Consider the following 25,177-nt stretch of genomic DNA (forward strand, 5'->3'; position numbering starts at 1 on the left):
ATAGGCATCTAAATTCGGGTGTAGTTTTTTTCTAAATCATCTTCCCTGTAAACAAAACAAGTCTGCCGGCTGACTTGGGTGCCACTGGCAGCACTTGTGATTCCGGCATGTTGGAGGAAACCGTGTGCCTTATTTGTACGTTAGCCCTAACATCCACTACGGCCCCTGCTCTCACAGCCCTCTTCCCCGTAAAACCCGAAGGCTTGTGAGGGGTCAGGATGTTCATTTCCCAGAAGCCGCCGCGCCGTGCTCTGGGAAACGTAGTCGGCGTGCGGTCCGAGGCATGCCGGGAGTCGTAGTGCTAATTGCGTTCGGGGGTCGGCGAGGACAGCTCGCCGGCTTTCTGCGGGCTCGGTTCGTGGGTGACCCTGGTTCCGCCAGGGCGACCCATCTAGGGCTGCGAAGGTCCCAGCTGTCTCTTCCGGGCTGTGGTCCGAGCCAGAGCCTCTTTGAATGAGGCGGCGTGCGGAGTCTCGGTGGGGAGCGGCGGGGCGTCTGTGACAGGCCCAAGGCAGCGAGGGGATTGGCGCGGACGCCGGGAGACGGCCGCGCGGCCGGTCGGTCAGGAGGCGCGCGGTCGCGTGTTGGCCAGGCCGCTGTCCCCTGTGGGGCCTCACGCGGACGCGGGGCGGGAGCGCTCCTGCCAGGTGATCTGGTGGTAAGTCGATGGCGATACTGTAAGGGTGGCTGGGCCTGGTATGGGCGCCTGAGCCTTTTATGGCTGTTCCCCTCCCCCTTGGATTTCTCAGTGAGACAGACATAATGGAAGCAAACGACAGAAGCCAGTACCTATAGAGAACTTGATTCGTGTCGGGCAGTAGTCTAGCGCCTTCAATGAATTAACTCATTTAATCCTCAAACAACTGATAGGTTGTCTATACGACTATTGTTTCAATTTTACAGAAGAAGAAACTGAGGCACAGAGTGGCCAAGTAATTTGTCGACTTGGATTTGGACTTGGGCCAGGATTCTCTTCTGTTTCTACTATTTACATTTTTGTGGCTTTGGGCAAGTCGCCAAAGCTGCATGGTTCTCAGCCTCACATCTGTAAAATGGGGTAGCAATACTTGTAAGTTGTTTAGATTATAAATAACACATGAAAAGCACTGAAGATTGCTGGTGAAGAAGGTGTGCATCATATAGCGCTACCATTACTTCTACAACAGCTTCCCTCTGGCTGAGAGTGCCCAGCTGGAGATTCAGGCAACATGCTGAGCATACAGAGCTCTCAGGCAGGTGCTGCACCCTGAGGAGCCAACTGCAAACTCCAGCAATCAGCCCAGGCAGCTGTGAACAAAGCCCTTCCCTGACACGTGTCTTGTTGCTCCAGATGCCCTCATACCTGACTCTCTGTAAGGCAGGTGGGCTTCCTGCCCCTCCCAATTGGCATGTTTGTATGGGGCGGGGCGGGGGGGCTAGTTCTAGCTGTGGATGCTGTAAGAGGTGGAGGCTGTGGATTTGTATTTAGGCATCTGAGCAACAATCTGGCTGGTGTATTTGTGGCAGGGGAAGGGATGGAGATTGGCAAATTGTCTTAGAGCTACACTGGCTTTAGAAGCCCCCTTTTTACTTGGATTGGATTTTTTATGTGGCATGGCTTTGTTGGGACCTGATAGACATTACGGATGGTTGTAACTTGCTCTTCCCAAGCAGTTCCTTGACACCAAAGTTCCTCATAACATCATTTTCCTCTGCAGACTTGCCTTGGCAGCACTCTGCTCTCCCTTGACAAGAAAAATAAGAAGGAAGGAATGGCCATGGACTTGGTGCCTGCACTGGTGACAGTAAGTGAAGCTTGTCTTTTTCATGAATTGCCTTCTGGGTTCAGAGATGGTGGACATGTTTCCATTCTTTGTCCAGGGACTTTTCTATCTGATTTCCCGGTGGAGACTCCAGAACCTCTCAAGTTTTTCCCAGGACCCTGGGCTTATCAACGGGCTGCAAGAAATATGCTTCCTTTGTCCCCACTCTCCCTTCTTGACCAAAAATTAAATCAGCTGTGAACATACCCTTTCTGCCTCAAAAAGTGTGTGGTGATGAGTATGGAGTATTAGACATAGTCTGTCTCTTCACAAAGGTTATAGTCTCATTTGGGACAAAGACATGGGAGGGCCAAAGATGTCTCTCAACAAACATTTATTGAGCACCTGCTATGTACAGGATACTGTGCAAGGCACTGGGGATACAAAGAGGAAAGATGTTATTTCTGTCTTTGAGGAGATCATGGGGCTAGTCTAAGAAAACACAATTAAATGTCCAAGAAGATTCAGGGAAAACATCCTAGAAACAGGGTCATTTAGAGCTGATTTTGAAGGTCAGGGGAAACCCTGGTGGCATAGTGGTTAAGTGCTATGGCTGCTAACCAAAGGGTCGGCAGCTCAAGTCTGCCAGGCGCTCCTTGGAAACTCTATGGGGCAGTTCTACCCTGTCCTATAGGGTAGCTATGAGTCGGAATTGACTCGACGGCACTGGGTTTGGTTTGGTTTGGTTGAAGGTCAGGATTGATTAGTGGTTAGAGAAGACTAAAAGAATCCCCAAAGGAGCCCACTGTGGCTAGGGCTCTGAGGCTGGCACCAGAGAGGACAGGGGGCTGGAGCCTTCCCTGACGTTTTCACTCTTCTTCAGGAATTCCTCTCCCTAGTGTACTTGTAATGTTAAACTGCCTAAATTTTCCTCTTACCTGTCCAACCAATGCCTCCATATCCTTCTCTGATTCTTTTTTTCCCTGCTACTTCATACTGTCCTCCTGGGCCCTATTTTGTCCTTTCCCCTTTGGAGATAACATTTTCATTACCTTTCTAAGAATTTTTCCCAAATCTCTGTCCTTAGGCCTGATCTTTTTCCTGGAGCTCCACTTGGTCATTCCCAAGCCCTTATTAAACATTTCAGTGTGGAAGTCCCATCTTTCCTCCAATACCAGTTGCCTTTCCTGATTTCCTCCCTTCTGTGGATTTACCATTCTGCCATACCCAAAGCCTCTAGAATATAATCTCTGACTCCCTGTATTTCATTGGCTACTTTTCCAGAAAGTAGTGCTAGCTGACTGATTGAAAATAAGGACTCTGAAGTTTGACTGTTGTTGTTTGGTGTTGAGATTGAAAATAAGGACTCTGAAATTTGACTGTTGTTGTTCGGTGTTTTTGAGTCGATCCCAACTCACAGCAACCCCATATGACAGTAGAACTGCACCATAAGGTTTCTATGAGTCAGCTTCTACTCGACAGCAACAGGTTTGGTTTACGGGTTTAATCTTTACAGAAGTAGATTGCTAGGTCTACATAGGTTCACATCCAAGCTGTAGATAATGACCTTGAGCAACCTATTTATTTCTCCATGCATAATTTCCTTATTTGTAAGTCGGGCTAATAATATACCTCATAGAATTGGTGTGAACATTAATACTTAAAAACACATTTACACCTTTACTCTGTACCAGGTACTGTGTATTGTTACGTGCAAAATATTTTTTTCACGTATTAATTCATTTAATTCTTATAAGAGTACTCTTCATATCTGCATTTTACATATGAGAACACTGAGGCACAGAAAAGAAAGTAACTTGATCAAAGTCACACAGCTGGCTTTTGAACCAGACTAAGCAGTTTATACTGTTAGCATTATGTTCCAAGAAAGTACTTGTAAAGTGCTGAAAACAGTGCTTGATACATCAGTGTCATAAATGCATTTGTTAGTATCATCATCATTATCATCAGTATTAGGACCTGTCAAAATTTGGGATGATGGTCCTCACTAGAAGGAGCACCTGATGACACAGTGGTTAAAGCACTCAGCCGCTAACTGAAAGATTGGCAGTTTGAACCCACTAGCCACTCCATGGGAGAAAGGTATGGCAGTCTGCTCTGTGAGGATTTACAACCTTGAAAACCCTGTGGGGCAGCTTTCCTCTGTACTTAGGGTTGCTGTGAGTCGGAATAAACTCAAGAGCAATGGGTTTGGTTTTTTTGGCTCTCCTCACTAGGCCAGAGTTTACTTTGATTCTTTAATTACAAGGAGATGGACATTTCAGGAAACCGAGAGATAAAGACCAGCCAAACTGCAGTGCAAAGTAATACCCAGCTATTACCTGGGCTTCCCTCTGCCCAAAGGTAGAACTCTTCACTGTCTGAGTTTTTTCCACCACCCCCAACTTGTTTTAGCTAAGGGCAGATGTAGAGGAGTTTGTTTGCAAACCAGAACCAGTTTTTTTTTTTGTGGATAGCCAGTTCAATATGTAAGGAGCCCTGGTGGTGCAATGGTTAAGTGCACAGCTGCTAATTGTAAGGGTGGCGGTTTGAACCCACCAGCCTCTCTGTGGGAGAAAAGACCCTGGCAATCTGCTTCTGTAAAGATTATAGCCTTGGAAACCCTATAGGGGAGCTCTACTCTGTCACACTGGGTGACTATTAGTTGGAATTTCCTTGATGGGACACAACAACAGCAACAACAATTCAGTATGTAACCCTTTTGATCAAATGTCCTTGGAACCTGAGGTGACCCTATCACAGCTCTCTTTGGTCTCATTACCCATGTCAGTTCATTGGTAATACCCAACCTCAACATCTTTCCTCATTCAGGGCACTGAGAGACAAATTTCTCTCAGCTGTGCATTGGAAACACTAAACAGCAAGCAAGCATAATTTTTGGAAAAAGGATCTTCACAGATTTTAAACGTATTACTCTGTTTCATTATAATATATAATTCTGGGGAAAAGATACCTGGAACTTGAGGTTGATTGCTTATAGTTTGTTAATCTTTGTCTACAATCAATCAGTACTTGTTTTTGTATTGTCACTTATTTTAAAACTAATCTTTATCTTATAGAACAGTTTCAGGTTTAAAGAAAAATTGCAGAGATAATACAGAGTTACCACCTACCCTGAACCCAGTTTCTCCTATTATTAACATTGTGTTACATTATTATATTAATATGATACATTAGTTAGAATAATGAACTGATATTGATACATTATTATTAACTAAAGTTCATACTTTGTCAAATTTCTTTAGTTTTTACCTAATCCCCTTTTTCTGTTCCAGGATCCCATCCCAGGATACCTTATTACTTTTAGTTGGGCTCTTCTTGGCTCTGACAGTTTCTCAGACTTGCCTTGTTTTTGATAATCTTGGTAGTTTTGAGGACTAGTGGTCAGGTATTTTGCAAAATGCTCCTCTAGTGGGATTTGTCTGATGTTTTTCTCATTATTAGACTGAGGTTATGGGTTTTTGGAAGGGAGATCACAGAACTAAAGCATCATTCTCATTATATCAAGGGAACATACTGTCAACGTGACTTGTCACTGTTGGTGTTGACCTGGATCACATGGTTGACCTTTGTCATGTTTTTCTACCATAAACTTACTCTTTTTTTTTTCCTACCTTCCCATAGTGTGTTCTTCGGAAGGAAGTCACTGTATGTATCATGCACTTAAGGAGTGGGAAGTTATGCTTCACCTCCTTGAGGGTGGAGTATCTCATTTGGAAATCTGCACAGAGGACTTATCTCTTTTCCTTCATTTATTTAGTCAATCATTTATTTATATCAGTATGGACTAATAGATATTTATTTTTTACCTTGGGTTATAATTCAGTACTACTTTAATTTGTTGCTCATATTGTTCCACGTGTGGCCATTGGATACTTTTTCAGTTGGCTCTTTTATCCCTTTGACTTAACCCCATCAATCTGTGTGTGTATGTTAGCACTTCCTTACTTTCTTGTCACTACCAGATGCTCCAGGTTTATCTTGTGTATTTCTTGGCCCCATCCTACAATCAGCCATTTCCTCAAGGAACCCTGGTTTTATATATTGAAGAATGGTATTAGAAAACAATATCTGGGCCCTGGGTTTGCTCATTGAAACTGGGATGTCTTTGCTTTTAGACTCTCTCAGCTGAGAAAGCAAGGTGATATGTGTACACACTAACCTGTGTATGTAAATATATTTATAAATTTTTCTATATGTAACCATCTGTATCTATATGAAGCTACACCTGAGTTCATGCTGCTGTCTCCAACTCTAATCCATTACCTCATGAACCATTCTAGCCTCCTTCTCTTCCTTATCTGTAAACCCCTATTCCGGTAGTGATAAATCTGGCTCTTACCATCTACCATCCATTTATCTACTTAACTGTTCAATTCTGCTATACAGGTATAGTAGTATCTGAATTGCTAACCCATCCCCCTGTAACCTCATGGGGAACAACTTTATCAACCCGAGTACAGTGCTTTTGTACTGTTCCTTTTGTCTCTGGTCTTAGAGATTCTACTCGTTTTCAAAATGTCTTAAATCAGCACCTTTTTCCTCACCCCCTTCAGTGAGATAGTTTTATATATTTGTAATATAATTTGAATCTTTTGTGACAATCCATGCCTCGATCCCCTGACCTCCTACAAGTGGTGCCTTAAAAATTTTCATACATTAAGGTTCACTCCTTGTGCTTTAAAGCTCTATGGATTTGACAAATGCAGTGTCAAATTATTATACAGAATGATTTCACTACCCTAAAAAATTGTCAGTGTTTCACCTATTCAAGCCCCTTTCTTCCCCCTTCTTTAAACCCTGGCAACTGTTGATTGTTTTACTCTCTGTCTATATCAGTCAGAGGAGCCCTGTTGGTGCACTGGTTAAGGGTTTGGCTGGTAACCAAAAGACTGGTGGCTTGAACCCACCCAGCAGCTGTGTGGGAGAAGGAGCTGGTGAGCTGCTCCCTTTCTAGATTATGACCCTGAAAACCCTGTGGGGCAGTTCTATACTGTCACATGGAATCACTATGAGTCAAAAATTGACTCGATGGCGCCTAACAGCAACGTATATCAATCATACTTCTTTTTAATTGTTTTTAGTGGTTGTCTTGCAATCTGCAATATACATTTACAGCTAATCTAAGTCCATCTTCATATAAAAGTATACTACTTCACAGGTAGTGCAGATACCTTACAGCAGAGTTTTACTAATTCCTCCTACCCATCCCTGATCACATTATTATAATTAATTGCACTCATCCATATGCTATAATTGGAGCCCTGGTGGCGAAGTGGTTAAGAAGAGCTTGGCTGCTAACCAAAAAGTCTGTGGTTCAAATCCAGCAGCCATTCCTTGGAAACCCTGTGGGGCAGTTCTACTCTGTCCTATAGGGTTGCTGTGAATCGCAGTCCACTTAACAGCAGTGGGTTTGGTTTGATTTATATGCTATAATCACCTAATATGTTGTTACCATTATTACTTTAAACAATTGTCTGTTAGATCAAATAAGAATAAGAAAAATAAAAGATTTTATTGTACTTGGATTTATTCCTTTTCCAAGGAGGCCTGGTGACACAGTGGTTAAAGCACTTGGCTGCTAACTGAAAGATCAGCAGTTCGAAAGACCATTGGGTCCACAGGAGAAAAGTCCTGGCGATCTTCTCTGGTAAAGATTATAGCCTAGGAAACCAAACCCTATGGGGCAGTGCTACTCTGTCACATTGGGTCACTATGAGTTGGAATCAACTTGATAGCACATAACAACCTTCCCTCTCCAGTGCTCTTCCTTTATGTAGATTCAAGTTTATGACCAATATGATTTTCTTTCTCCCTGAAAAACTTCTTTTAATATTTCTTATAGAGCAGGTCTGCTGGTGAGGAGTTCCATCAGTTTTTGTTTCCCTGAGAAAGTCTTTATCCTTTTTGAAGGGTAATTTCACTGGATATAGAATTCTAGTTGGTGTTTTTATGTTCTTGTTTGTTTGTTTTGGTTTTTAACACTTGAAATATTTCAACTTCACTCTTTTTTTGCATGATTTCTGTTGAGAAAATTTGATATAATTCTTATCCATGTTCCTCTGTAGGTGAGATGTTTGTTTTGTTTTATTTTCTGGCTCCTTTCAAAATTTTTTCTTCTTTGCTTTTCTGCAGTTTGAAAATGATATGCCTACATGTAGATTTTTGGTATTTATCCTGCTTGCTATTCTCTGAGCTTCCTGGGGCTGTGGTTTGGTGTCTGTTATTAAGTTCGGAAAATTCTCAGCCATTATTCAGATAGTTCTGCTGTGCTCTATCCTCTTCTGCTAATTCAGTTACATAGCAATTTTGAATGATCAAGTAGAGTTGTATTTTTGACATGGAAGTATATGTATGTCAGTAGGAAAATGCAGGCTATAGGATAATACATATAGTATGATCCCAATTTTATTTCTTAGAATATGTATGGAAGCATTTTTTTTTTTAATTATACTTTCAGAGCAAGTTTACAAATCAGATCAGTCTCTCATACAAAAATTTACACACACCTCGCCATACGCTCCTAATTGGTCTCCCTCCAATGAGACAGCACAGCTCTTCCCTCCACTCTCTCTACTCTTGGCCATTCGGGTAGCTTCTGGCCCCCTCTGCCCTCTCATCCCCCCTCTAGACAGGAGATGCCAACATAGTCCCGTGTGTCCACTTGATCCAAGAAGCTCATTCTTCACCAATATCATTTTCCATCCCCTATTCCAGTCCAGTTCCTGTCTGAAGAGTGGAAACACATTTTTAAAAATTATTTTCAACTATTATAAGAACTTGAGAAATAGTTTAAACTGAGAAAACATTCTTTTGTGGTTACGAGAGGGGGGAGGACGGGAGAGGGGTATTCACTAATTAGATAGTAGATAAGAACTACTTCAGGTGAAGGGAAAGACAGCACACAATACAGGGGAGGTCAGCACAATTGGACTAAACCAAAAGCAAAGAAGTTTCCTGAATACACTGAATGCTTCGAAGCCCAGCGTAACAGGGGCAGGGTCTGGGGACCATGGTTTCAGGGGATATCTAAGTCAATTGGCATAATAAAATTTATTAACAAAACATTCTGCATCCCACTTTGAAGAATGGTGTCCGGGGTCTTAAACACTAGCAAGCAGCCATCTAAGATGCATTAATTGGTCTGAGCCCACCTGCATCAAAGGAGAATGAAGAACACCAGGGACACAAGGTGATTACAAGCCCAAGAGATAGAAAGGGCCACATGAACCAGCGACTACATCTCCCTGAGACCAGAAGAACTAGATGGTGCCCGACTACAACCGATGACTGCCCTGACAGGGAACACAACAGAGAACCCCTGAGGGAGCAGGAGAGCAGTGGGATGCAGACCCCAAATTCTCATAAGACCAGACTTAATAGTCTGACTGAGACTGGAAGGACCCTGGTGATCATTGCTCCCAGACCTTCAGTTGGCCCAGGACAGGAATCATTCCTGAAGCCAACTCTTCAGACATGGATTGGACTGGACAGTGGGTTGGAGAGGGATGCTGGTGTTGAATGAGCTTCTTGGATCAGGTGGACACTTGAGACTATGTTGGCACCTCCTGCCTGGAGGGGAGTTGAGAGGGTGGAGGGGGTTAGAAGCTGGTGAAAATGACACGAAAAGAGAGAGTGGAGGGAGAGAGCAGGCTGTCTCATTAGGGGGAGAGTAATTGGGAGTGTGTAGCGAGGCGTATATGGGTTTTTGTGTGAGAGACTGACTTTATTTGTAAGCTTTCACTTAAAGCACAATAAAAATTATTTTCAGTAAAGACTGCTATATCAGTCAGGGTTCAGTCAGGAGACAGAAATCATAGCAGTTTTTTAAGCAAATAAAGAATTGTTCAGGTATAAAATAACTGAAAAGGCAAAAAAAGAACACTAAGCTGCCAGCATTAGTAACTGCAGGAAGCAGCTGTTACCCTTAGGACTAAGGAAACAAATGGAAGAGGTTAGAATTATTAAAACTTAGAAGCTTAGGGGAGGGCCCTTACGTAGCTAAAACGCAGACCTCTGAATAGAGGGTATTGCTTGTTGGTGTGGTTATTTGTGAGCTTACAGGAGGGAAGGACCCTGGAGGATTGGGACCCTGACTTCTGAGGAGGGGGTGCCAGCTGTCTAGTGCTGGTATCTGAGCCTGGTTCTGCTAGTGTTGGAAAAACTGCAAACTGGATTCAACTGCTAGCACTGGACTAAACTGCCACTGCCACAGTGAGGAAGCAAGGCTGGGGTGATGCTGGCAGAAACAGGAAATAGGGAGAAGTAAGTTTTTTCTTCCTCCTCCAGCCCTGTGGCCTCCTCTAACTTCCTGTATTGGTAGAGCCTAGTAAGGAGCCAGCTGGCGAAGCAGAAATATAGTTGGCAGAGTCCCAGCCCCAGCATCATAAAGAAGACTATAGAAGGGTAGGTTTAAAGCTGAGAAACAGTAGCTTAATAACTACTACAAGAGCATTTCTAAGCAAGTACAACATATAGAAACAACAAAGGAAAATATTGATAAATTTAACTACAACAAAATTAGAAGCTCTGCCCTTCCGAAGACATCCAGCAAAATTAAAATACATATCACAGACTGGGATAAAATATTTGTAACATATAACAGCTGAAGGAATAATATCAAAGCATAAAGAACTAAAATAAATGAATAAGAAAAAGTTGAATAACCAATAGGAAAATGAGCAAAGAACATGAACTATAATCTATGGAGGAAAAAAATGACCATTAATCACATGGAAAGCTGCTTAACATAATTCATAATTTAAAAAATGCAAATCAAAGCAAGATACCATGTTTTACCTATTAGATTGATGAAGATCCAGAAGGTTGCTAGCAAAAAGCAATTACTAGGCATAGCTATATATTGTATGGAGGGAGTATAAAATGGTTTCACCTCTAATGAAGGGTAATTTGGCAGTATCTGCTGTATTTAGTTATCTAGTACTCCAAACCTTAGTGGCTTGAAGCAACAATTTATCATCTCGCACAGTTTCTCTGGGTCAGGACTGCAGAAAGGGCGGTGGAAACAGCTTATTTCCACTGAATAAAGTCTTGGGTCTCAGCAGGAAGACTTGCAGGTGGGGCCTGGAATCATCTAAGTCTCACTCACGCGTCTGGTGGTTGATGCTAGCCGTCGCCTGAGACCTTAGCTAGAGCTGTTGGATAGAGCACCTACATGTGATCTCTCCATGAGTGTTAGGCCTGCAACATGATGGCTGGGATCCAAAGATGAACACGGAGCGCTAAAGAGTGGAAGTGAGCCAGGTGTAAAGTGTATTGTTTTATTACCTTTCCTCGGAAGTCACACAGCATCACTTTGACTGAATTCCATTGGCCATGACACTCAGAAGTCCTTGCACAGATTCAAGGGAAGGCAACCTAGACCTCACTTCTTGGTGGGAGAAGTGTTAATGTCCTAAGAAGAGCATGTGGCATGGGCTGTGTATTGGTGTGGTCAACTCTGGAAAGGAAAATCTGCTACATCTGTCTCAATTAAAAATGCACGTGTACTTTGGCCTGATAGTTTAGTTTCCAGAAATTAATTAATACAGGTGCGTGTGTACACAGAGATCTCTGTATGAGAATAGTCATTGGGCACTGTTTGTGATAACAAATAATAGAAACCATCTAAATATCCATCAGTAAGGGAAATAATTGAATAAGCTGTGGTATCTATAAGGTGGAATATATCATGCAGCTTTTTAAAAAGAATGAGGTCTGTACATGCAGCTGTAGAAAGAACTCAAGATACAGGAAAGACAAGATTCAGAATTGTTCCATTAAAAAGGATACATGTATCCATGCATAAAGCATTTCTGGAAGGAATATAGTTGACTCTGCCAACTATATTACTGCTGCACCGGCTGGCTCCTTACTAAGGCCCTACCAATACAGGAAGCTAGAGGACACTGGAGGGCTGGAGGAGCAAGAAAAAACTTACTTCTCCCTATTTCCTGATTCTGCCAGCATCACCCCAGCCTTGCTTCCTCACTGTGGCAGTGGCAGTTTAGTCCAGTGTTAGCAATTGAATCCAGTTTGCAGTTTTTCCAACACTAGCAGAACTAGGCTCAGATACCAGCGCTACCAGCTAATCTGGGATAGGAGAAAATACTTAACCTATCATTGTACTTTTGTACTTTCTGTATTCTTTAGCATGCACCTGTTTTCCTTTTGTTTAAAAATAAAAGAACATGGGTGTGAATTCTGGAATATATTCTTTTAAAAAATTTTTTTATTGTGCTTTAAGTGAAAGTTTACAAATCAAGTCAGTCTCTCATGTAGAAATTCATATACACCTTGATATATACTCCTAATGGCTCTCCCCCTAATGAGACAGAGTGCTCCTTCCATCCACTCTCTCTTTTCATGTCCATTCCGCCAGCTTCTGACCCCCTGCACCTTCTCATCTCCCCTACAGGTAGGAGATGCCAACATGATCTCAAGTGTCTACTTCATCCAAGAAGTTCATTCTTCACCAGCATCTTTTTCTATCCCATTGTCTAGTCCAATCCCTGTCTGAAGAGTTGGCTTTGGGAATGGCTCCTGTCTTGGGCTAACAGAAGGACTGGGGGCCATGACCACTGGGGTCCTTCTAGTCTCAGTCAGAGCATTAAGTCTGTTCTTATTATGAGAATTTGGGGTCTGCATCCTATTGCTCTCCTGCTCATTTAGGGGTTCTCTGTTGTGTTCCCTGTCAGGGCAGTCATCGGTTGTAGCTGGGCACCATCTATTTCTTCTGATCCCAGACTGGTGTAGTCTCTGGTTTATGTGGCACTTTCTGTCTCTTGGGCTCATAATTACCTTGTGTCCTTGGTGTTCTTTATTCTCCTTTGCTCCAGGTGGGTTGAGACCAATTGATGCATCTTAGATGGCTGCTCTCTAGCGTTTAAGACCCCAGAAGCCACTCTCCAAAGTGGGATGCAGAATGTTTCTTAATAGATTTTATTATGCCAGTTGACTTAGATGTCCCCCAAAACCATGGTCCCCAAACTACCGCACCTGCTACATTGGCCTTCAAAGCATTCAGTTTATTCAGGAACCTTCTTTGCTTTTCGTTTAGTCCAATTGTGCTGACCTCTCCTGTATTGTGTGTTGTCTTTCCCTTCACCTAAAGTAGTTCTTAACTTCTGTCTAATTAGTGAATATCCCTTTCCCTCCCTCCCTCCCCCCTCTCGTAACCATCAAAGAATATTTTCTTCTCTGTTTAAAATATTTCTTGAGTTCTTATAATAGTGGTCTTATACAACATTTGTTCTTTTGCAACTGACTAATTTCACTCAGCATAATGCCTTCCAGATTCCTCCATGTTATGAAATGTTTCATGGATTCATCATTGTTCTTCATCGATGCGTAGTATTACACTGTGTGAATATACCATAATTTACTTATCCGTTCATCCGTTGGTGGGCACCTTGGTTGCTTCCATCTTCTTGCTATTGTAAACAGTGCTGCAGTGAACATGGGTGTGCATATATCTCTATGTGTAAAGGCTCTTATTTCTCTAGGATATATTCCAAGGAGTGGGATTGCTGGACCATATGGTAGTTCTATTTCTAGCTTTTTAAGGAAGCACCAAATCCATTTCCAAAGTGGTTGTACCATGTTACATTCCCACCAGCAGTGTATAAGTGTTCCAGTCTTTCCACGACCTCTCCAACATTTATTATTTTGTATTCTTTGGATTAATGCCATCCTTGTTAGAGTGAGATGGAATCTCATTGTAATTTTGATTTGCATTTCTCTAATGGCTAATGATCGTGAGCATTTCCTCATGTATCTGTTATCTACCTGAATATCTTCTTTGGTGAAGTGCCTGTTCATATCTTTTGCCCATTTTTAAATTGGGTTATTTATCTTTTTGTAGTTGAGTTTTTGGAGTATCATGTAGGTTTCAGAGATCAGGTGCTGATTGGAAATGTCATAGCGAAAAACGTTTTCCCAGTCTATAGGTAATCTTTTTACCCTTTTGGTGAAGTCTTTGGATGAGCATAGGTGATGATTTCTAGGAGCTCCCAGTTATCTAGTTTTTCTTCTGGATTGTTAATAATGTTTTGTATACTGTTCATGCCATATATTAGGGCTCCTAACATTGTCCCTATTTTTTCTTCCATGATCTTTATCATTTTCGGTTTTATATTTAGGTCTTCGATCCATTTTGAGCTCGTTTTTGTGCATGGAGTGAGGTATGGGTCATTTTTTTGCAGATGGGTATCCAGTTATGCCAGCAGCATTTGTTAAAAAGACTGTCTTTTCCCCCATTTAACTGATTTGAGACCTTTGTCAAATACCAGCTGCACATATGTGGATGGATTTATGTCTGGATTCTCAATTCTGTTCCATTGGTCTATGTATCTGTTGTTGTAAAAGTACCAGGCTGTTTTGACTCCTGTGGTGGTATAACAGGTTCTAAAATCAGGTAGCGTGAGGCATCCCACTTTGTTCTTCTTTGTCAGTAATGCTTTACTTATCCAGGGCCTCTTTCCTTTCCATATAAAGTTGGTGATTTTTTTCTCCATCTCATTAAAAAATGTGGTTGGAATTTGGATCACAATTGCATTGTATCTATAGATGGCTTTTGGTAGAATAGACATTTTTATAATGTTAAGCCTTCCTATCCATGAGCAAGGTATGTTTTTCCACTTACATGGTTCTCTTTTGGTTTCTTGCATTAGTGTCTTGTAGTTTTCTGTGTATAGGTCTTTTACATCTCTGGTAAGATTTATTCTTAAGTATTTTATCTTCTTGGGGACTACCGTAAATGGTATTGATTTGGTGATTTCCTCTTCGATGTTCTTTTTGTTGGTGTAGAGGAATCCAACTGATTTTTGTATGTTTATCTTGTACCCTGATTCTCTGCTGAAATCTTCTGTTAGTTTCAGTAGTTTTCTTGAGGATTCTTTAGGGCTTTCTGTGTATAAGATCATGTCATCTGTAAACAGAGATACTTTTACTTCTTCCTTACCAATCTTGATGCCATTTATTTCTTTACTATCCCAATTGCTCTGGCTAGGACCTCCAGCACAGTGTTGAATAAGAGTGGTGATAAAGGCCATTCTTGTCTGGTTCCTGATCTCAAGGGGAGTGCTTTCAGACTCTCTCCATTTAGGATGATGTTAGCTCTTGGCTTTGTATAAATAAATGCCCTTTATTATGTTCAGGAGTTTTCCTTCTATTCCTATTTTGCAGTGAGTTTTTATCATGAGTGGGTGTTGAACTTTGTCTTTTCTGCGTTGATTGATAAAATCATGTGTTTCTTGTCTTTTGTTTTATTTTTATGATGGATTGCATTAATTGTTTTTCTAATGTTTAACCATCCCTGCATAAAAAATACCTGGTATGAATCCCACTTGGTCATGGTGAATTATTTTTTTGATAAGTTGTTGAATTCTATTGGCTAGAATTTTGTTGAGGATTTTTGCATCTAAGTTCATGAGGGATATAGGTCTGTAATTTTCTTTTTTTGTGGTGTCTTTACCTGGTTTTGGTATTAGGGATATGCTGGCTTCATAGAATGAGTTTGGGAGTATTCTGTCGTTTTCTATGCTGTGAAATACCTTTAGTATTAGTGGTGTTAACTCTTTCTGAAGTTTGGTAGAACTCTGCAGTGAAGTGGTCTAGGCCAGGCCTTTTTTTGTTGTTGAGAGTTTTTTGATTACCTTTTCAATCTCTTCTTTTGTTATGGTTCTATTTAGTTGTTCTACCTCTGTTTGTGTTAGTTTAGGTAGGTAGTGTGTTTCTAGGAATTCATCCATTTCTTCTAGGTTTTCAAATTTGTTAGAGTACAGTTTTTTATAGTAATCTGATATGATTCTTTTAATTTCATTTGGGTCTGTTACAGTATCACTCATCTCATTTCTTATTTGGGTTATTTGCTTCCTCTTCTGTCTTTCTTTTTTCAGTTTGGCCAATGGTTTATCAATTTTATTAAGTTTTTCAAAGAACCAGCTTTTGGTCTTGTTAATTCTTTCAATTGTTTTTCTGTTTTCTATTTCATTTAATTCTGCTCTAATTTTTATTATTTATTTTCTTCTGGTGCCTGAGGGTTTCTTTTGTTGCTCTCTCTCTATTTGTTCAAGTTGTAGGGGTAATTTTTTGATTTTGGCCCTTTCTTCTTTTTGGATGTGTGCATTTATTGCTATAAATTGACCTCTGAGCGCTGCTTTCGCTGTGTCTCAAAGGTTCTGATAGGAAGTGTTTTCATTCTCATTGGATTCTATGAATTTCTTTATTCTGTCCTTAATTTTCTTCTATAATCCAGTCTTTTTTGAGCAGAGTATTGTTCAGTTTCCAAGTGCTTGATTTCTTTTCCCTGCTTTTCCTGTTACTGATTTCTACTTTTATGGCCTCATGGTCAGAGAGGATGGTTTCTAATATTTGAATGTTTTGGATTCTGCTAAGGCTTGCTTTATGACCTAATATGTGGTCTATTCTAGAGAATGTACCATGTGCACTAGAAAAGGAAGTATACTTGGCTTCCATGTCTTTATTGAGCTTCTTTCTGTATGTCCTATCCTTAACCGAAAGTCGTGTGTTGAAGTCTTCTACTATTATTGTGGAGCTGTGTATCTCACTTTTCAATGCTGTTAATGTTTGTTTTATGTATCTTGCAGCCTTGTCATTAGATGCAGAATTATTTAATATGGTTATATCCTCCTGGTATGTTTTTCCTTTAATCATTATATAGTGTCCTTCCTTATCCTTTATGATGGATTTAACTTTAAAGTCTACCTTGTCAAAAATTAATATTGCCACTCCTGCTCTTTTTTGATTGTTTGCTTGATATATTTTTTTCCATCCTTTGAATTTTAGTTTGTGTCTCTAAGGTGTGTTTCTTGTAGGCAGCTTACATACGGATTGTGTTTTTTAATCCGTTCTGCCACTGTCTCTTTACTGGTGCATTTAGTCCAATTACATTCAGTGTAATTATAGGTAGGTATGAGTTTTGTGCTGTCATTTTGATGTCTTTTTTTGTGTATTGTTGACAGTTTCTTTTTCCCACTTAATTTTTTGTGCTGAGTAGTTTATCTTTATATATTGCCTTTTCCTCATATTCGTTGTTGTTACTTTTGTTTCTGTTGAGTCTCTATTGTTTTCTTGTATTTTATTTTGATTTGTAGGATAGTTAGTCTCCTTTGTGGTTACCTTAATATTCACCCCTATTTTTCTAAATTTAAATATATCTTTTATTTCTTTATATCACCTTGTCTTCCTCTCCATATACAAGATTTATGACTACATTTCTTAGTCCCTCTTTTTTGCTTCAATGTTGTCTTCTTTTACATAATAACATTGCTGTTACCCCCTTGAGTAATTTTTTTTTTTTATCTTGATTTATTTCTGTGATTTCCCTGTCTGGGTTGACATCTGATTGCCCTGTCCCTTGTTCTAGTCTTGGGTTGATACCTGATATTATTGATTTTCTAGCCAAAAAACTCCCTTTAGTATTTCTTGTAGTTTTGATTTGGTTTTTATGAATTCGCTAAACTTCTGTTTTTCTGGAAATGTCCTAATTTCACCTTCATATTTGATAGTCAGTTTTGCTGGATATATGATTCTTGGCTGGCAATTTTTTTTCTGCAGTTCTTTATGTAAGTCATCCCATTGCCTTCTTGCCTATGGTTTCTGCTGAGCAGTCTGAGCTTATTCTTATTGACTCTGACTTGTAGGTGACTTTTCGTTTATCCCTAGCAGCTCTTAAAATTCTCTCTTTATCTTTGGTTTTGGCAAGCTTGATTACAATATGTCTTGGTGACTTTCTTTAAAAATCTACTGTATGTGGAGCTCGATGAGCATCTTGGATAGATGTCTTCTCATCTTTCATGATAAATCAGGGAAGTTTTCAGCCAATAAATCTTCAACAATTCTCTCTGTATTTTCTGTCATCTCTCCCTGTTCTGGTACTCCAGTCACTCGTAGGTTATTTCTCTTGATAGAGTCCCATGTGATTCTTAAGGTTTCTTCATTTTTTTTTAATTCTTTTATCTGATTTTTCTTCGAATATATTGGTGCCAAGTGCTTTATCTTCAAGTTCACCAATTCAGCCTTTCACTTGCTCAGTTCTACTCCTTTTTATTGAGTTGTCTAATTCTGTAATTTTATTGTTAATCTTCTGAATTTCTGATTGCAGTCTGTCTGTGGATTTTTCCACCTTATTAAATTTTTCATTATGTTCCTGAGTAACCTTTTTAATTTCTTCAGCTGCTTTATCTCTGTTTTTCTTGGCTTGTTCTGCGTATTGCCTAATTTCCTTCCTGATGTCTTCAGGGGTTCTATATATTAATCTCTTGTATTCTGCATGCAGTAATTCCAGGAAGGCACTTTCATCTAGAAGATCCCTTGAGTCTTCATTTTAAGAGCTTGTTGAGGAGATCATGCTCTGTTTCTTTATGTGACTTGATTTTGACTATTGTCTCCAAGGCGTCTATAAGTTATTGTATTAGTTTATATTATGTTTGCTTACTGGATCATAGTTTCTTGCTGTGTTTTGTTTTGATATGCCCAGATGGGTTGCTTGAGTGAGCTAGCTTGATTATTTTCAGCTTTGGAGCTTTGACGTCCTTTCACCAGATGGCTAGAGCTGTTTTCAGGTGTATCATTCTAGGTGTCCATTCACTTTTCTTGTATGAATTCAGCTCAGGTGTCTAGGTAGCTCATCATCAAATGTGTGGTACAGGCTCTGTCCTACAGACTTAGAAGGGCAGGGGTGATTGGTGTAGGTATGGTATCTGGTTGCAGCAGGGGTCATGCTCTGAACAAGGCAGAGGTCTGAGAATCACCCTCCAATAGTCAGTGAGGAAAGCCTGTCCCTGTTCCTTAGAGTGTACAGGTGGGTGGGCTCTGCAGACGGACCATGGGCACCCAGTGTTTTGGGTTGTAAGGAGTGGGAGGTACCAGTTATCCTCGTCCCCTGTCACAGGTAGCTGGGTGACCTGAGTGGAGCCACCAGTCCCTAGGCCTCTGATGTGGGTAGGTGAGGACCCGTTTAATATGCAAAGCGGTGTCAAACATCAAACACCTACTTCTCCACCACACAGCTGAAACAGTTGTAGTCTGCCAACAAGGGCCTAGTCTCCTGAAATAGGCCAACTCATGTCCATGCAGGGGGAAAGGTACTCAAAGTCCACAGACCATTTTTGCCTGATCAGGAGCCACTTCTGTCCTCACCTCGCCTGGTTACTGGAACTGGCAAATTATCTTTTCCCCCAGTTGCAGATTTATTCCTTCTCCAAGGCTGAGAGGATGGCTCTAGATGCTCAACAGGTTCTATCTCAGGCCCAGGGAAATCAACAGCTGCTGAAGCTGGCTTGGGGGCAGGGGGTGGGCTAAAATATTCGCAAGTAGTTTTTGCCGAGTGCACAGTTCTTCTCTGATTCTGGAGGTTTGAGTAGCCTGTGTGACTGGCAGTTTCTACCTGAGGAAAGTGCATCTGAAGGCTAATATCAGCCTGCTGCAGCCCCTCCCGGGAATGGTACCTGAGGGCTCCCGGTGATTCAGTTCCGGTAACTTCTCTCTGCTTCTGAACCATCTCTTCCTCCCCCTGCTGCCCAGTCCATTTTCTGACTTTGACTTTGCTGTTCAGGACTCCTAGCTTGTCATAAATATGTTCATTTCACTTGTTTTTTTGGGTCTTTGTTGTAAGAGGGCTTGCTGGAAGCATCTGTCTATTCTGCCATCTTGGCCCCGCCTCTGAAATATATTCTTAAAACATAATCGAAAGTTATCTCTGAGAAATTAGATTCAGTATCATTTACCTTTTTTCTTTTTGTTTCTAGTTTTTTTTCCTCTAATTTTTCTGAAGTGAGTATGTATAATTTGTACTCTTTTTAAAAAGTCAATGAAGATGAAAATGAAAAAGAATGTCAGTTTGCAGGAATTGTTCTAAGGCCAAGGGAGGTGGAACTGGAAAGATAGATTATGCACTTGTCATGAGGGAGTATTCTGCTGATAGCAACAAGAAGTTATGTCAGGGAGGCGGGGCCAAGATGGCGGACTAGGTGGACACTACCGCGGATCCCTCTTGCAACAAAGACTCGGAAAAACAAGTGAATCGATCACATACATAACAATCTACGAACTCTGAACAACAAACACAGACTTAGAGACGGAAAACGAACAAATACGGGCAGACAGCGACCGTTTTCAGAACTAGGAGCCAGCGTACCAGGCAGGTGACCTTCGGAGCCCGATCTGGGGCAGAGCCCAGGGGGGCAGACGGCACAGACAAGGGGCCCCGCCCTACCCCCCTGAACCCATCCCGGGAGGGAGTCTAGCTGGTTGGCGCGGGTGGAGTAGCGGCACAGCCGGAGGGAGAAGCACCCAGGAGGCAGTGACTGATCTTGGAGCAGGGAGAGCAGCGTCCCAGCCGGGGAGCCGTCCCGCCGGGAGTTTGGCGGGAAGCGGGCGTGGCGCGAGCGGGGGGATCAGCCATATTTCCCTAAAGCGACCCCGGGGCGGGGCCCACACGTTCTTGCGGGTGACGCCCACCCAGTTCGCGCGAGTGGTGCGGCACACCGGAGGGAGAAGTCCCCGGGAGGAAGTGACTGGTCTCGGAGTGGGGAAAGCAGCGTCCCAGCCGGGGACCCGTCCCACTGGGATTTGGGTGCGCGCGGGCGGGGCGTGAGCGCGGGGTCCAATTATATTCCCCTGAATAGACCCCGGGGGCGGGCACGCCTGTTTGTGCGGGAGACGCCCACCCAGTTCGCTAAAGCGGTGCGGCGCACCGGAGGGAGAAGTCCCCGGGAGGAACTGACTGGTCTCGGAGCGGGGAGAGTAGCGTCCCAGCTGGGGAGCCGTCCCGCCGGGATTTTGGCGGACAGGGGCAGAGCGTGAACGCGGGGATCAGCTCTATATTCTGTGGTGCTACACTCCTAGCTCTCTGATCCCTCCCCCACCCTCCCCAGGCGGCTCCATTAACATCCGAATACCCTGAGCCAGAGGGAGCATTCAGATAGGGATCTGACTGCATTTTTTTATAGCTGATTACCTGGAAAATCTAGTTTCCCAGTGATGGCTCGGAGACAGCAGTCCATATCAAACCACATAAAGAAACAGACCATGACAGCTTCTCCAACCCCCCAAACAAAAGAATCAAAATCTTTCCCAAATGAAGATACAATCCTGGAATTATCAGATACAGAATATAAGAAACTAATTTACAGAATGCTTAAAGATATCACAAATGAAATTAGGCTAACTGCAGAAAAAGCCAAGGAACACACTGATAAAACTGTTGAAGAACTCAAAAAGATTATTCAAGAACATAGTGGAAAAATTAATAAGTTGCAAGAATCCATAGAGAGACAGCATGTAGAAATCCAAAAGATTAACAATAAAATTACAGAATTAGACAACGCAATAGAAAGTCAGAGGAGCAAACTCGAGCAATTAGAATGTAGACTGGGACTTCTGGAGGACCAGGGAATCAACACCAACATAGCTGAAAAAAAATCAGATAAAAGAATTAAAAAAAATGAAGAAACCCTAAGAATCATGTGGGACTCTATCAAGAAGGATAACTTGCGAGTGATTGGAATCCCAGAACAGGGAGGGGGGACAGAAAACACAGAGAAAATAGTTGAAGAACTCCTGACACAAAACTTCCCTGACATCATGAAAGACGAAAGGATATCTATCCAAGATGCTCATCGAACCCCATTTAAGATTGATCCAAAAAGAAAAACACCAAGACATATTATCATCAAACTTGCCAAAACCAAAGACAAACAGAAAATTTTAAAAGCAGCCAGGGAGAAAAGAAAGGTTTCCTTCAAGGGAGAATCAATAAGAATAAGTTCAGACTACTCAGCAGAAACCATGCAGGCAAGAAGGGAATGGGCCGATGTATACAGAGCACTGAAGGAGAAAAACTGCCAACCAAGGATCATATATCCAGCAAAACTCTCTCTGAAATATGAAGGAGAAATTAAGATATTTACAGATAAAGACAAGTTTAGAGAATTTGCAAAAACTAAACCAAGACTGCAAGAAATGCTAAAGGAGATTGTTTGGCTTGATGACCAATAATATCAGGTACCAGCACAATACAAGGTCACAAAACAGAATGTCCTAATATCAATGCAACTCAAATAGGGAAAGCACAAAAACAAACAAATTAAGATTAATTCTAAAAAATAAATAAATAAACAAAATAATACACATAAGAGGAAATCATGGAAATCAATAGATAAACGATCACAATAATCAAAAAGAGGGACTAAATATAGGAGGCATTGAACTGCCAGATGGAGAGTGATACAAGGCGATATAGAAGGATACAAGTTAGGTTTTTACTTAGAAAAATAGGGGTAAATAATAAGGTAACCACAAAAAGGAATATCAATTCCATAACTCAAGAAAAAAGCCAAGAAAAACGTAACGACTCAACAAACATAAAGTTAACCATTATGAAAATGAGTATCTCACAAGCTACTAAGAAAAACGTCTCAGCACAAAAAAGCATGTGGAAAAATGAAATGGCCAACAACACACATGAAAAGGCATCAAAATGACAGCACTAAAAACTTATTTATCTATAATTACGCTGAATGTAAATGGACTAAATGCACCAATAAAGAGACAGAGAGTCACGGACTGGATAAAGAAACACGATCCATCTATATGCTGCCTACAAGAGACACACCTTAGACTCAGAGACACAAACAAACTAAAACTCAAAGGATGGAAAAAAATATATCAAGCAAATAATAAGCAAAAAAGAAGAGGAGTAGCAATACTAATTTCTGACAAAATAGACTTTAGACTTAAATCCGCCACAAAGGATAAAGAAGGACACTATATAATGATAAAAGGGACAATTGATCAGGAAGGCATAACCATATTAAATATTTACGCACCCAATGACAGGGCTGCAAGATACATAGATCAAATTTTAACAGAATTGAAAAGTGAGATAGACACCTCCACATTTATAGTAGGAGACTTCAAAACACCTCTTTTGGAGAAGGACAGGACATCCAGTAAGAAGCTCAATAGAGACGTGGAAGACCTACTTACAACAATCAACCAACTTGACCTCATTGACTTATACAGAACTCTCCACCCAACTGCTGCAAAGTATACTTTCTTGTGCACATGGAACATTTTCTAGAATAGACCACATATTAGGTCATAAAACAAATCTTTGCAGAATCCAAAACATCGAAATATTACAAAGCATCTTCTCAGACCACAAGGCAATGAAGTTAGAAATCAATAACGGAAAAACTAGGGAAAAGAAATCAAATACTTGGAAAATGAACAATACCCTCCTGAAAAAAGACTGGGTTATAGAAGACATCAAGGAGGGAATAAAGAAATTCTTAGAAAGCAACGAGAATGAAAATACTTCCTATCAAAACCTCTGGGACACAGCAAAAGCAGTGCTCAGAGGCCAATTTATATCGATAAGTGCACACAGACAAAAAGAAGAAAGAGCCAAAATCAGAGAACTGTCCCGACAACTTGAACAAATAGAAAGTGAGCAACAAAAGAACCCATCAGGCACCAGAAGAAAACAAATAATAAAAATTAGAGCTGAACAAAATGAATTAGAGAACAGAAAAACAATTGAAAGAATTAACAAAGCCAAAAGCTGGTTCTTTGAAAAAATTAACAAAATTGATAAACCATTGGCTAGACTGACTAAAGAAAAACAGGAAAGGAAACAAATAACCCGAATAAGAAACAAGAAGGACCACATCACAACAGAGCCAAATGAAATTAAAAGAATCATTTCAGATTACTATGAAAAATTGTACTCTAACAAATTTGAAAACCTAGAAGAAATGGATAAATTCTTGGAAAAATACTACCTACCTAAACTAACACATTCAGAAGTAGAACAACTAAATAGACCCATAACAAAAAAAGAGATTGAAAACGGTAATCAAAAAACTTCCAACAAAAAAAAGTCCTGGCCCAGATGGCTTCACTGCAGAGTTCTACCAAACCTTCAGAGAAGACTTAACACCATTACTACTGAAGGTATTTCAAAGCATAGAAAAAGACGGAATACTACCCAACTCATTCTATGAAGCTACCATCTCCCTGATACCAAAACCAGGTAAAGACATTACAAAAAAAGAAAATTACAGGCCTATATCCCTCATGAACATAGATGCAAAAATCCTCAACAAAATTCTAGCCAACAGAATCCAACAACACATCAAAAAAATAATTCACCCTGATCAAGTGGGATTTATACCAGGTATGCAAGGCTGGTTTAATATCTGAAAAACCATTAATGTAATCCATCACATAAATAAAACAAAAGATAAAAACCACATCATCTTATCAATAGATGCAGAAAAGGCATTTGACAAAGTTCAACACCCATTTATGATAAAAACTCTTACCAAAATAGGAATTGAAGGAAAATTCCTCAACATAATAAAGGGCATCTATGCAAAGCCAACAGCCAATATCACTCTAAATGGAGAGAACCTGAAAGCATTTCCCTTGAGAACGGGAACCAGACAAGGATGCCCTTTATCACCGCTCTTATTCAACATCGTACTTGAAGTCCTAGCCAGGGCAATTAGGCTAGACAAAGAAATAAAGGGTATCCAGATTGGCAAGGAGGAAGTAAAGCTATCACTATTTGCAGATGACACGATTGTATACATGGAAAACCCTAAGGAATCCTCCAGAAAACTACTGAAACTAATAGAAGAGTTTGGCAGAGTCTCAGGTTATAAAATAAACATACAAAAATCACTTGGATTCCTCTACATCAACAAAAAGAACACCGAAGAGGAAATAACCAAATCAATACCATTCACAGTAGCCCAAAGAAGATAAAATACTTAGGAATAAATCTTACCAAGGATGTAAAAGACCTATACAAAGAAAACTATAAAACTCTGCTACAAGAAATTCAAAAGGACATAGTTAAGTGGAAAAACATACCCTGCTCATGGATAGGAAGACTTAACATAGTAAAAATGTCTATTCTACCAAAAGCCATCTATACCTATAACGCACTTCCAATCCAAATACCAATGTCATATTTTAAGGGGATAGAGAAACAAATCACTAATTTCATATGGAAGGGAAAGAACCCCCAGATAAGCAAAGCATTAGTGAAAAAGAAGAAGAAAGTGGGAGGCCTCACTCTACCTGATTTCAGAACCTATTATACAGCTACAGTAGTCAAAACAGCCTGGTACTGGTACAACAACAGGCACATAGACCAATGGAACAGAATTGAGAACCCAGATATAAATCCATCCACGTATGAGCAGCTGATATTTGACAAAGGACCAGTGTCAGCCAATTGGGGAAATGATAGTCTTTTTAACAAATGGTGCTGGCATAACTGGATATCCATTTGCAAAAGAATGACCCATACCTCACACCATGCACAAAAACTAACTCCAAGTGGATCAAAGACCTAAACATAAAGACTAAAATGATAA

General features: G+C 40.8%; 1 protein-coding gene across 3 annotated transcripts in view; it reads left to right on the forward strand.

The window, feature by feature from the left end:
• The first annotated feature begins 277 nt into the window (after positions 1–277).
• ZNF354C (zinc finger protein 354C) overlaps positions 278–25,177 on the forward strand; it is a 44,797-nt gene continuing 19,897 nt past the window's right edge. For 2 of the 3 annotated variants that reach the window (XM_064279258.1, XM_064279259.1), the window contains exons 1-2: positions 278–658; positions 1,698–1,784. In XM_064279258.1, the coding sequence (XP_064135328.1) occupies positions 1,752–1,784 (33 nt within the window). In that variant the 5' untranslated portion in view covers positions 278–658; positions 1,698–1,751. The remainder of the gene's footprint in view (positions 659–1,697; positions 1,785–25,177) is intronic. The other variant, XM_023552200.2, reaches the window with a different exon arrangement.

The sequence above is a fragment of the Loxodonta africana genome, chromosome 2 (genome assembly GCF_030014295.1).
Source record: "Loxodonta africana isolate mLoxAfr1 chromosome 2, mLoxAfr1.hap2, whole genome shotgun sequence".
In the NCBI taxonomy this organism is placed as follows: Eukaryota; Metazoa; Chordata; class Mammalia; order Proboscidea; family Elephantidae; genus Loxodonta; species Loxodonta africana.